Source organism: Taudactylus pleione, unplaced genomic scaffold, assembly GCF_031769625.1.
Source record: "Taudactylus pleione unplaced genomic scaffold, aTauple2 ptg000380l, whole genome shotgun sequence".
NCBI classification, from domain to species: domain Eukaryota; kingdom Metazoa; phylum Chordata; class Amphibia; order Anura; family Myobatrachidae; genus Taudactylus; species Taudactylus pleione.
In genome coordinates this window covers 5,494,790-5,507,508 of record NW_028284781.1, presented here as the reverse complement: position 1 = coordinate 5,507,508, position 12,719 = coordinate 5,494,790, and the positions used below count along the sequence as shown (strand labels likewise).

Sequence of the window (12,719 nt, the reverse complement as noted above, 5' to 3'; positions counted from 1 at the left end):
TTGCCAGTGCACATACGTATAAGTCACTGGGGCCTATTCATCAAACCTAAACTTTCTCTGGAGGTAATTAGCTTTAGAACTTGCATGGAGTTCTACCTAATTGCCGGAGGAATTCATCATTCCTCCTCTCCATAACTATCTATTTCGAAAAGCTGTCATTTTTGCGATGACAGCTTTTTGGGAAATCTATAGTTATCCATATCTACACTAACTTACCGCAGGTGTAATCAGTGCTGCGCATGTGCTATTAAATTCGTTAACCCAGCGCATGCGCAGCACTACCTACAGCTGCAGTAAGTTTGTGTCCCCCCCTCCGCTCACCTCCCCCGTCCCCGCACTTACCTGCTCGCACAGCAGCCTGCTATGCTGTCATGTGTTCTCCCCAGCAGAAAAAAAAAAAGTTTTTTTTTTCTAAACTTTATTGTGTTCAGCTGGTAGACCACATGACCGCATAGCAGACGGAGCCAGAGGACGCACCAGAGCGCCGGAGGGAGACGCCGGGGGACCTGCACAGCTGTAAGCAGGTAAGTGTTACCTGCTATTCGCCACCTCACACACCTTCGGAATTTGATGAATAGCCTAATTTCCATATCCCCATACTAATGTATGGGGAGTGTGGAAATTAACGCAGTGGGACTTAGCAAGGAGATATCAGTGATATCTCCTAAATAACGTTAATTAAGCAAAATGTCCTTAAAAAACTTTATTTTATTGTTGATGAATAGGCCCCATAATGTGCAAGCGACACAATTGCCTTGCAATTACATTCGCACAGAGGATTCATTCACACACAAAGTGACAGGTAGTCAGCATTTGGGGTTGGTAACGGGGTGGTTAGATGCATGCGTGTCTTACCGTTAGAACGCCGTTTCATGGGCGTGCATAAATTAGCTCTTGCGATCTCCTATGCAGCATGAGAGCTCTCTGCGTGTCAGGAGAGCTGCAGAGTCTGCAGCTGGTCAGATTTGCTGCAAGGGCAGGATGGCCGTTCGATGTGTGTCGATGTTACCGATATTTACGCAGGTAATCGATGTCATGTGCATATGAGAAGGCAGCAGTGGGTGTCCTTATGCTTGGGTAAGCTTTGAAACTATTAACATATTTTCACAGCTGCGTTCCATGCGAAATCGTGCATTAGCGTCCATCTCTGAATCAGGCCCTTAGCCCACATATTAAGCATGTCATCTGAAGCACGGAGTTGATCGAGGGAGATGTCAAGCAGCTTGTTGCAGTTTACTCAATTATTTTTAATTTCTGATTTTACCAGTTTTTACAATACTGCCACCATTGTTTTAATACTGTTGTTTTATGCCTTTGTAGTCAGCTTCTTTTTAATTCATTTATTTTTTTCTTCTTCTTCTCTCCACCTGGATGTTATACTTCCATTAATTACACACCCTGCCAGATGTAACCTACGCAGTGCAACCCAGGTGTCTGCCTCAAGTCAGTGGCAAACGCAGGATTCTAGAGGGGGGTTTCCAAATGCGTGATTTTAGAGTGAGTGTGGCCAGTCCATGAAGAGGGCATAATTACCACTTATCCAGCTTTAATATGCATCATACAAAGTGTACTTTGTGTCATAATTCCAGCATATACAGGACTAGCGATCACAGTAAGCCATTAGATGCAGCAGTAGAGCCATCCTCCTTGAGCTGAATGTTTTTGTTTTAGATGTGGGCTCCATTCCAGAGCATGGGAGCAAGTCCGGGAGTCTGGGGGAGCAGCAGAAGAATCTAGAACTGCCCTGGACATATATGTAAATATTGGGCTCTATAGCAGTGCATCCCTAACAGTGCATGTTTTCCAAATCCCCTAATTGGTGCACAGGTGTATTTATTACTGGCTGATACATGTTAAAAGATCCACAGGTGGTGCTATTTATTTAATTTATGGTACTGAGAAGCACATGCAGCGCTAGTAAAATTCCCTTATATTACTATTTCTATTGTGGTCATGGTGTGGGCTAGGGAGGGGGGTTTCCAGGCAGATGGAAACCCCCTCTGCGTTTGCCTATGCACGTGGATCGATTAATTCAGTGTGTATCATATTACACACGTTTCAGTTACTCGTATATGTTTTATACCCCTTTTACACCGGAGCTAAAGCCCGGGTTTTTGAAGGGTTAACCCGGGCAGCTCCCTGGTGTAAAAGGGAAGAGAGTTGGATCGCCGGGTCGAGTGACCCGGCAATCCAACCCAGGTAACTAGCAGGGTTTAACACGGGCGTAGCCCGTGAAACCCTGCTGTGGGAACAGCGCACTCCGGGTCACGATGACCTGGAGTGCGCTGCTACCCGGCCGATTGGGCGGCTTCAGTGGCGCTTGGAGATGACGTCATCTCCAAGCGACCACTTTCACTCCGCAAAAGCCGGGTCTATGCAGACCCGACTGCGGTGTGAGTGGCGCTGACTCAGGAATTTCTCGAGTCGGCGCCGGCAAAATTCTGGGTCTGATCTGGATAGGAACTACGTTCCAACTCCGGGTCAGACCCGGAATTTAGGTGGAAAAGGGGTATTAGTTTCTTGTATGGCTTATCTCGCACATTGAAACCTTAGTAGTGCACGCAAGATGGCTGCCTCAACTGGTACGCCCCTAGGTGGGATGAAAAATACTTGGAACTTATGTTTATGTAAGTGCTCTGTTTGTATCTTTAGTACGCTGCAACTTCCCCATTTTGTGTCATGTCTTCTAGGCATTGCTTTTCCACCCAGGGTAACCTATGTAGTGCGCCCAAAAAGCTGCCTCGTCTGGTACCTTTCGTGTGTGGGTTATGTAACCTGTAGAATTTATTACACATTAAAAAGAAAAATTTGCAATAGAAACAGCCACCAATTATAATAATTTATTGTAACAATAAATATATTTTGCTACACAGTAAAAACAACTGACTAGTCACTGCAAAAATGTATCTTTGTTCAGTCTAGAACAGGCATGTCAAACATGCGGCCCGAATAGACATTTTCTGCGGCCCCAGAGTGTGGGCTCACATATATATAATATGCGGCCCACACCCCTGCCACGATCAGAACACAGCTCCGATCGGGCAGTGTTTACTTACCAGGCTGGTAACGCTGGGTCTCTGAAGCGATCAGAAGCCTCTGATCGCTTCAGAGGCCAGCGTTCCCAGTGATGCAGCGCGCGGGTGATGTCATGACGTCACCCGCGACGAGCGGAGCCTGCCGCTCTGGATCTAATTAGATCCAGTCAGCAGCAGCGTCTGCGCGGGACAGCGGAGGTGATGATGGCATGGACTGGAGTGGTGCCCAGCGGCCGTCGTGAAGAAAGGTAAGTACGACAGGTGAGTGGGGTCTGTTCTATCCTGGGAGGGGGCACAGAATAAGGGGCATTACTGGGGGGCACAACATAAGGGGCATTACTGGTGGCACTACTAAGGGCATTACTGGGGGCACAACATAAGGGGCATTACTAGGGGCTCTGCATAAGGAGAACTACATAAGGGGCATTACTAGGGGCTCAGCATAAAGGGTATAACTGGGGGCACTACTAGGGGCATTTCTGGGGGCTCTGCATAAAGGGGCATTACTGGGGGCTCTGCATAAAGGAGCATTACTGGGGGCACAACATAAGGGGCATTACTGGGGGCACAACATAAGGGGCATTACTGGGGGCTCTGCATAAGGGGCATTACTGGGGGCTCTGTATAAAGGGGCATTGCTGGGGGCTTTGCATAAGGGGCATTACTGGGGGTACAACATAAGGGACATTACTGGGGGCACAACATAAGGGACATTACTGGGGGCACAACATAAGGGGCACTACTGGGGGCTCTGTATAAAGGGGCATTACTGGGTGCTTTGATAATGGGGATTACTGGGGGCAGAACATAAGGGGCATTACTGGGGTCACTACTAAGGGCATTACTGGGGGATCTTTATAAAGGGGCATTACTGGGGGCTCTGCATAAGGGGCATTACAGGGGGCACTACTAAGGGCATTCCAGGGAGCTCTGCATAGAGGGGCATTACTGGGGGATCTGCATAAGGGGCATTACTGGGGCACTGCATAATGGGCACTACTAGCGCACTGCATAAGGGGCATTACATAAAGGGCACAAATTCAGGGGGCATGGCAAAAGGGGCTCTAATACATGGTGGAATTGCATAAGGGGCACTACTACAGGGGGCACTGCATTGGTTTTTATTAATAATAAACCTTTCAAAATTGCATATGTCTTTTTTTTTGTTGCGGCCCACACACTCGTAGACCTTGAATATTCGGCCCAGTTGGTATTTTGAATTTGACATGCCTGGTCTAGAATATACATAGAATCAGTGCTGCTGATCATACAATGAACTAGCATATACAAATAATGGCACATCAACCATACATACAACAAAAATATGAAACATATAAATGGTAGTGAATAAAAGTCCAGATGGATATATATAAATAAGGCCGGATAAGGAGAAATGGAGGATCATGTAAAATGTAAATTGACTGCTTATTGTCCGTATGTAACATACAGTATGAGAGTTACCTTCCTCTTAGTTTCATAGCACAAGCACCGGCTGCTTTAATAAAAATCCTTCCAACACCAAAAGACTTTGTTAGTGATCCTGTGTTGTTGTAGTACTCTGCGGCAGCTCTCTGTGTTGGATCCGTCCGAACCTCAAATGTCCTGCGGCTCACTCTCATCACTGTGTCCTGCCGGCTATAGTATTGGGACCAAGGGCCTGATTCAGACCCACTCGCGAGCGGCTGTCCGCTCGCAAGTGGGTCGATGTTATGGACTGAGCATGCGCACGACGGAGGGAGCTCCGTCATGCGCATGCGCCAGACACAACGAGCGAAGGAAAGTCCTTCGCTCGTTGTGTCCGATCAAAGGGGGCGTGCTGTCAATGTTGATTGACAGCACGCCCCCTTTGGTGGGCGTGCCGGGGGCGTTCCCACAGGAACGCCTCCCGTCAAAAGCCGGCCCACTGACATCACTAGTGATGTCAGTGGGAGTGATTTTGGCTCTGATAGAGCCAAAATCACTCCGGAGCTTGCGGTTGAAAACCTCAACCACAGGCTCCGGATCGCAATTTCGATGGTCGCGATGGTCACGACCATCGCGGCCATCACAGTGCACACTTGTATAGCCTGTGGGTGGTGACCCACAGCTATACGAGCGTCCAGAAGGACGCTCCATTTTCATGGAGGCCGGCCCTCATTCAGAGCGTGCGCTCTGCTCAGAGCGTACGGCTCTGAATGAGGGCCCAAGTTCTGTAGTGGTTAGCACTAGGGCATGCATTGTGCCAGGATCAGCAGATACGCCGCATCTTAGTGAATCTCAAATGTCAATTCAGGGTGCTTGGTGGAAAGGAAAGACTCTTGAGTTCAGTCTGCACATCGTGAAAGTAAGCGAGGCAGCAACTAGTTTCATCCAATACTTTGGACTTTTTCAAGCTCTGATTAACTTTACCATAGGTTTTATAATGCTGTCACCATTGTTTTAATACTGTTGTGTTATGCCTTTGTATTGTATCTTTTTAATTAATTATTTTCTTCTTCTTCTTCTTTCCACCTGGATGTTATATTTACATTAATTGCACACCCTGCCAGATGTAATCTACGCAGTGCAACCCAGATGGCTGCCTCGGGTGGTTCTTTCTTGGGCAGGATGAACAACACGTGGATCTATTCATTCAGTGTGTATCATATTACAGACATTTCAGTCACCCGTATATGTCTTAGTTTCTTGTATGTCTTATCTCACACACTGAAACCTTAGTAGTGCGAGCAAGATGGCTGCCTTAATTGGTACACCCGTAGGTGGCATGAAAAATACTTGTAACTTATGTTTATGTAAGGGCTCTGCTTCTACCTTTAGTACACTGCAACGTCCCCATCTTGTGTTATCTTTTCTAGGCATTGCTTTTCCACCCAGGGTAACCTATGTAGTGCGCCCAAAATGGCTACCTCGTCTGGTACCTTTTCTGTGTGGGTTATGTAACCTGTAGAATTTATTATCCAAAATGGCTGCACCAACCCTGCATTAAGTTAATTGTCCCAGTTATGTTCACTATGGACCTCATTCAGAGGCGCTCGCAAAATGCGGCTGCGGCCGCTTCTATGTTCAGAGCCGGCCTCCTGGCCGCTCGCTAGGCTGTGGGTGACCACCCACAGCTTTAGCGAGCGGCCAGGTTGATGGTCGCGATGGTCAAGACCATCGCGGCTTCCGACGGGACCCTTGTGGTAGGGTCTCATCTACCGCAAGCCCCAGTGAGCTTTCGGCTCTATTAGAGTCGGAAGCTCACCACTGACATCACGAGTGATTGTAGTAGCATAGCATAGCATAGCAGTCTGTGCACAGAACACACAGTGACATTGGTGTGAGTGGTGGGTGAATAGGATAGGCTAAATAGCAGCCTGTGCACAGGGCACACAGTGACATTGGTGTGAGTGGTGGGTGAATAGGATAGGCTACATAGCAGTCTGTGCACAGGGCACACAGTGACATTGGTGTGAGTGGTGGATGAATAGGATAGGCTACATAGCAGTCTGTGCACAGGGCACACAGTGACATTGGTGTGAGTGGTGGGTGAATAGGATAGACTACATAGCAGTCTGTGCACAGGGCACACAGTGACATAGGTGTGAGTGGTGGGTGAATAGGATAGGCTACATAGCAGTCTGTGCACAGGGCACACAGTGACAGGTGTGAGTGGTGGGTGAATAGGATAGACTACATAGCAGTCTGTGCACAGGGCACACAGTGACATAGGTGTGAGTGGTGGATGAATAGGATAGACTACATAGCAGTCTGTGCACAGGGCACACAGTGACATTGGTGTGAGTGGTGGGTGAATAGGATAGACTACATAGCAGTCTGTGCACGGGGTACACAGTGACATAGGTGTGAGTGGTGGATGAATAGGATAGGCTACATAGCAGTCTGTGCACAGGGCACACAGTGACATTGGTGTGAGTGGTGGGTGAAGGCGCTGCTGCCACCAGTCTGTATAGAGCTGCTGGTCACATGGGCCACTCCCACGACAGGGCCCCTATGCAAAGCAATACAGCTAGAACACCTCAAATAAAACAAATGTTGGCAGAAGTGATTTCATTGTGGGTGAAGCTGCGGGCAAAAACTTAGTTATTATTATTATTTGACAACTTGTGTCCTTCGCAGGAAACTGAATCGACCCCTATGTTCTTACAGAGTTATTCCGGAACTGTCTCCCTGATCCTTTCAGCAGATAATCTATACTTTGCAGCTGTGACAGAGAAACCTGACTATGGTTATAATGGAACCAACAGGGAAATAACATGGTCTCCAGCAACTCTTTCAATGTCACTGATACTTTGCAGTAAGTTTTCCTAAACTATCTTGATTCCACTATTTACCCCCCTTCTTTCCCCATTTATTCCTTTACATCCTAATAGCTCACACACAGCGTTTTTATTTTTACCTAAAGTTTATTTGACCGGGTTATATAATACACAGGTTTAATGGCATTTACCTTGGCATAGTTGTATCCATTAACTGACTCTTCAATCACAGACTGAGGGTGCTTACAGTGACATCTACCCGGAGGTCCAGGAACTCCTCTCTCTCCTTTTGGTCCAATGATTAGTTGCCCTGGGAAAAAGGCAATGTTACTGTATGCTTAGACTGAGATACAGTTCTCTCCATCCCCATGATAATGGGGAACACTGATTGGTACAAAATATATATGTGTAATATATAATGTAGTCATATTCTTATTTGTTACCTGGCCCTGGCGGTCCAGGTGGACCAGTAGCACCGGGTCTACCAGGTGGGCCCATAATGCCCATGGCACCAGTCATGCCCTTGTCTCCCTATAAATAATAAAACATATTTAATGTTATTATACACTGCTTTGTCACATGATTATGTAACATACATAAATATAGATAAACTATGTATGGTCTATTAGGAACAAAAGTGGGAGAAAGTGATTTAGAAAAAAAACAGCTGCCATCCATATTATTTTCAGCTGCATCACAAAATAAAAAAGAACAGTAAAAAATGCTTAATTATTTGACTAAAGCATTTATTTGGTGTTCAATACTAATAGTGCATGTGTGAATTGTGTGCATTTGCTAACTACGCATGCGCATCTTCCCTCAGATTGTTCCAGCTGTGTGCGGGTGAGTAGTCTCGGTGCCAGAGATGGTGTACACGTGGTGTCCTGCAGTTTTGTTATAAGGTAAGATGTGAATGTTTTATCCTTTAGCCTGATGACAGTGTCGGTTGGGCACTGAAACGTAGCTCTTGTTTCATGCTGCTACAATAACGGTACTCTAACGCCCGGCTCTCAGTACAACCTAAAGCAGCATGCCCCGGTGTCCATCCGGCGATGTAAGATATAAGCAATTATCCATAAAGTCTTGATAAAAGAGATAGGAGCTCTGAAACGTTGACTCCATTTAAAGACTGGGTCTGTGTGTTTATTCTACAGCTGTGGAGACTCCGAGTGCCATCCATTCACCTTGCTTACATATATATATATATATATATATGCAGGGTATCTCCTTAGGAGCTGTGCGAGGCCCAAAGAAAAGGAATAGGCAGCACTCCAACCATAGAAGAAACTTGTATTACGAAAACAACATATTAAACAAACTGTGTCAAAGTTTCAAGGCCACGGAGGACCTTTTCATCAGGACTTGTGTATATATATATATATATATATATATACACACACACACACACAGTATAATAAATATATATATATATTTATACTGTATGTATATATATATATATATATATATATACTGTATATATATATATATATATATATATATAAGCAAGTCACATTTTGGACCAGTGCGTGTTTTTGAAGGGGAACTCAGTCGTTAAACTAAAATAGTTTTGCCTGCAATTGAATTGCATAAAAGAGAATATACTGTACTTGGAGAGTAAATAGATATGAAATGGGAAAGATACAGCTACACTAATGCACTGCAATTCTAAAAACTTTTAGAAGAAAAAGAAAAAAAGTATGGGTTTCTTTACTCAGTGCACTTTACTTCTATAACCATACAGTATATTCTCTTATAATTATCCAATTAGGACATGATAGTGAGTTTGTATTTATTTTAAAACGTAACTTTTATTTTATACCCTAAAATATAAAGCAGCGATTTATTAAAATATAGTAGTGAGATTAGTTTGAAACAGTGTAAATAAAAATGTTAAAATCTATTATCCACCTGTACAGTATTCCTTTTTTATTAGCCAATAATTTTATGTGTGATTATTATTTATTATGGTTTATTTTCTATCTGATTTATCAACGATATTCATTCCATTGCAATCATAGTATTTGTTTCCACTGGGTCTCATTCAGACCCGCTCGTGAGCGCTGTACGCTCGCAAGCGGGTCGATGGTGCCCAAGTGCGCATGCGCACGACAGTGGGAGCTCCGTCGTGCGCATGCGCGAGACCCGGCGAGCGACGGGGAAGCCGTCGCTCCAGGTCTCGCACCAAAGGGGGCGTGCTGTCGATGGTGAGTGACAGCACGCCCCCTTTGGCGGGCGTGCCGGGGGCGTGGCTGCCCAGACGGAGGCGTTCCCATGGGAACGCCTACCGTCTGGGTCCGGCCCCACTGACATCACTAGTGATGTCAGTGGGAGTGATTTTGGCTCTGATAGAGCCAAAATCATTCCAGGGCTTGCGGCAACGAGATCCTACCACAAGGGTCTCGTCGCAAGCCCGATGGTCGCGATGGTCTTGACCATCCCGACCATCATCATGGATGCTTGCATAAGCTGTGGGTGGTAACCCACAGCTATGCGAGCGTCCAAGAGGCCGCTACAAAAAAAGAAAAAAAACGCCCTGATTCAGAGCGGGCGCTCGTTCAGAGCGTCCGGCTCTGAATCAGGCCCCCTGTTCCTTAAATATTCTCTGTGTTGTTCCTAATTTGTAACTTCACAGTACCTATGTAGCAGTTTATGGAAACAATGTAACTATGGTTCCCTATTGGGCTAGTTACACTTGTGCATATCAGCCTGAGAGGTTGGTAAAAATTCTCCTATACCATGTGCAATCGTATATATATTATAGGTATAGTGTGACTTGCTAGATCGCAAGTCTATTTGTTAGTTATATATATTATGTAATTCCCCATTTGCTGCACAGTCTATAATTTATTCGCTGAACTGAGTGCGCACACAGCTGTTTTTAAGTGTTTGTACGCTTTAAATTCATCCCGTCTCTTGACAGCCGTATATACTTCACAGCAGTTTTTAGAAGTCACGCTGAGAGAGCGTTTATTGACAGTAGTTAGATATAACTTACTTTTTTTTTATTTTTCCAATTACTCCTAAACGTCACCCACCAAAATATTATTTTGTCATTAGACACATGAATAGAGTGACAAGCATTAGTGCGGGATTTCTTCCTTCACTTCCTCAATTATAAAAGCTTGTCATGTGATGCTGGAGTGTAATTTAATTGTGCACTTAGAACGTCTTCACCAAAACCTTGCTCATCACTCATATATACATGTAGTATTTATGGCCACAAAACACAAAGCATAAATGCAGATATCTAACGTGGAGATTAAGGTGGAAATTTAACCTACACATACATGCCTACTCTCCTGGAAGTCGAGGGAGGCTCCAGATTTTTTCAGGTAACCCCCCGTACCCACGGTAGAGTAGGCACTTCTACCGCATTCCTGCCCACTTTCTAGTGAAGTTGGCAAAATGGGGAGAATTTCCACAGCGATCAGGGGTCTCCGGGTAGGGGGCAGTGCTTAATGGTGCGATTCTTCAATAATCGCATCATTTAGCCCCGCCCCTATTTAAATGTGCGCTTTCGGAGCAATTTACAATGAGGGGCGGGGCTTAATGACATGAAATGTCAGGCCCCGCCCCCCATCTGTGTAGGCAAGTATGCCTACACATTGTTGTGGCAGACATATTGTGGACTGTACAAGGCAGCATAAAAGGGTTGCGAGTCCGAAGCTGCTATCTCCATTTCAGCCTCTCAATCTACTAGCAACTAATGACATCACAAGTGCTTTATGAATCAGTCATGTCACTAGTTCCTGGTGAATTCACAATTTGCATTGAATATAGATTCATGTCACAAAATGGCTGCCAACTCTCTGAGTATGTAGTGGGTCTTTAGAAATAAACAAATGAACTAAGCCACTTTACTGACTTAAGTTAATAGCACAGGAGTAGGCATGTCAAACTCGAATATTCAAGGTCTAAGAGGGTGTGGGCCGCAAGAAAAAAAAAAGTCTTATGTAATTTTGAAAGGTTCAGTATATAAGGTTCAATCAATATAACATTATAAAAATTGCAGGCAAAGTTAGGTTGCAAAGTAAGTGCATACAACAATCACATGACATAATAATATGTTCCTGACCCCCCCCCCTTAATAATATGCTCCAGACCCCATCCCCACATGCCATAATAATATATGATTCAGACTCCCCTTGTAATAATATGCTCCACAAACACCAGCCCCACTCCCCCTTTAATAATATGCTCCAGCCCCCTCCCCCCAATAATATGCCCCAGACCCCCCACCCACAAGATTATACTGTATATATGCTCCAGCCCCCCCTGCTATCCTCCCCACACACATGTGCACTGAACAAGACTATACCCCCCCTGTGTCAGCCTCACCAATCCCCAGCCCCTGTCTCCCAGCCTCACTATTCCCCAACTCCCCCTCATCCCCACCACCACCCCCCTTTAATAAATCTGTCTGCCTGACTAGTGTAAAGTATAAATTTACTTACTGACTGTCACACTATTGTGACACATTCAGAATTGTCGGTCCGGCGCTAGGTCCTCTTGTTGACTTCTGTCGCTATGCACTGTGTGTGCAGGGAAGGGCTGCGCTGCTGATGGGTTGGAAGTGCAGCCGTCAGTGATGACTGACGGCTCCGCAAAGTCTTATGGGGGGAGCTGTTGCGGGTGGGCATGCACAGCAGCTCCCCCGTTGGCCATGTTTTTAACTACAGTAACACTGCCCGATCTGAGCTGAGCTCTGATCACGGCAGCCAGGCCATCTGATCAGAGCGGGGGGAGGGGGGATGAAGAGCGGCCACACAGGGACCGGCTGGGCCGCATAATATATGTATTTGGACCCACACAGTCGGGCCGCATAAAATGTTTATTTGGGCCACATGTTTGCCATGCCTCCACTGGAGTAAACACTATTGTCTTCAATATGCTGCTTTTGTCCTTAATAAATACAGTGGTCAGTATCATAATGTTGTCAAATCTACTAAAAGATGCTGATTTGGCCGTAAGTCAGCATTCAGCTTAAGAAAGGAGGGAGATATGCTAAAATGGTTCTGAAAATGGATGTGGATATAACACTTCTTAATTTAGATGCTGCTTCAGTAGTGATATTTATATAGGACTGTCTGCTGGAGATACTGTACAGTGAAAGTTGATGGGTACACCAGGGCAGGACAAAATTAACAGATGTCTCATCACCAGGTTCATCAATCTAAGATAGCAAGGTACACCACGTGCATTTTTATATTTACCGGCTACTACCAGATATAGGGCCATATTCAATTAGGCTGCGAAAAGTCGGGCGATAATTTATCGCTGATTACGTCATTTTCGCATGTTTGAATTATTCCCGTATTCAATTTCAAAGACTGAAATAAACGCTCTCTCAGAATGACTTCTAAAAACGGCTGTGAAGTATATACGGCTGCAGAATTGGGGTTTAGGGGTGCAGGCTTAAAAAAAATACCCTGCACCCCTGGGTATA

General features: G+C 45.3%; 1 protein-coding gene across 3 annotated transcripts in view; it reads right to left on the bottom strand.

The window, feature by feature from the left end:
* COLQ (collagen like tail subunit of asymmetric acetylcholinesterase) overlaps nucleotides 1–12,719 on the bottom strand; it is a 130,403-nt gene that overhangs the window by 18,050 nt on the left and 99,634 nt on the right. For all 3 annotated transcript variants that reach the window (XM_088445450.1, XM_088445451.1, XM_088445453.1), the window contains 2 exons: nucleotides 7,717–7,804; nucleotides 7,465–7,583 (listed from right to left, as the gene is read on the bottom strand). In XM_088445450.1, coding sequence (XP_088301576.1) covers nucleotides 7,465–7,583; nucleotides 7,717–7,804 — 207 coding nt within the window. The remainder of the gene's footprint in view (nucleotides 1–7,464; nucleotides 7,584–7,716; nucleotides 7,805–12,719) is intronic.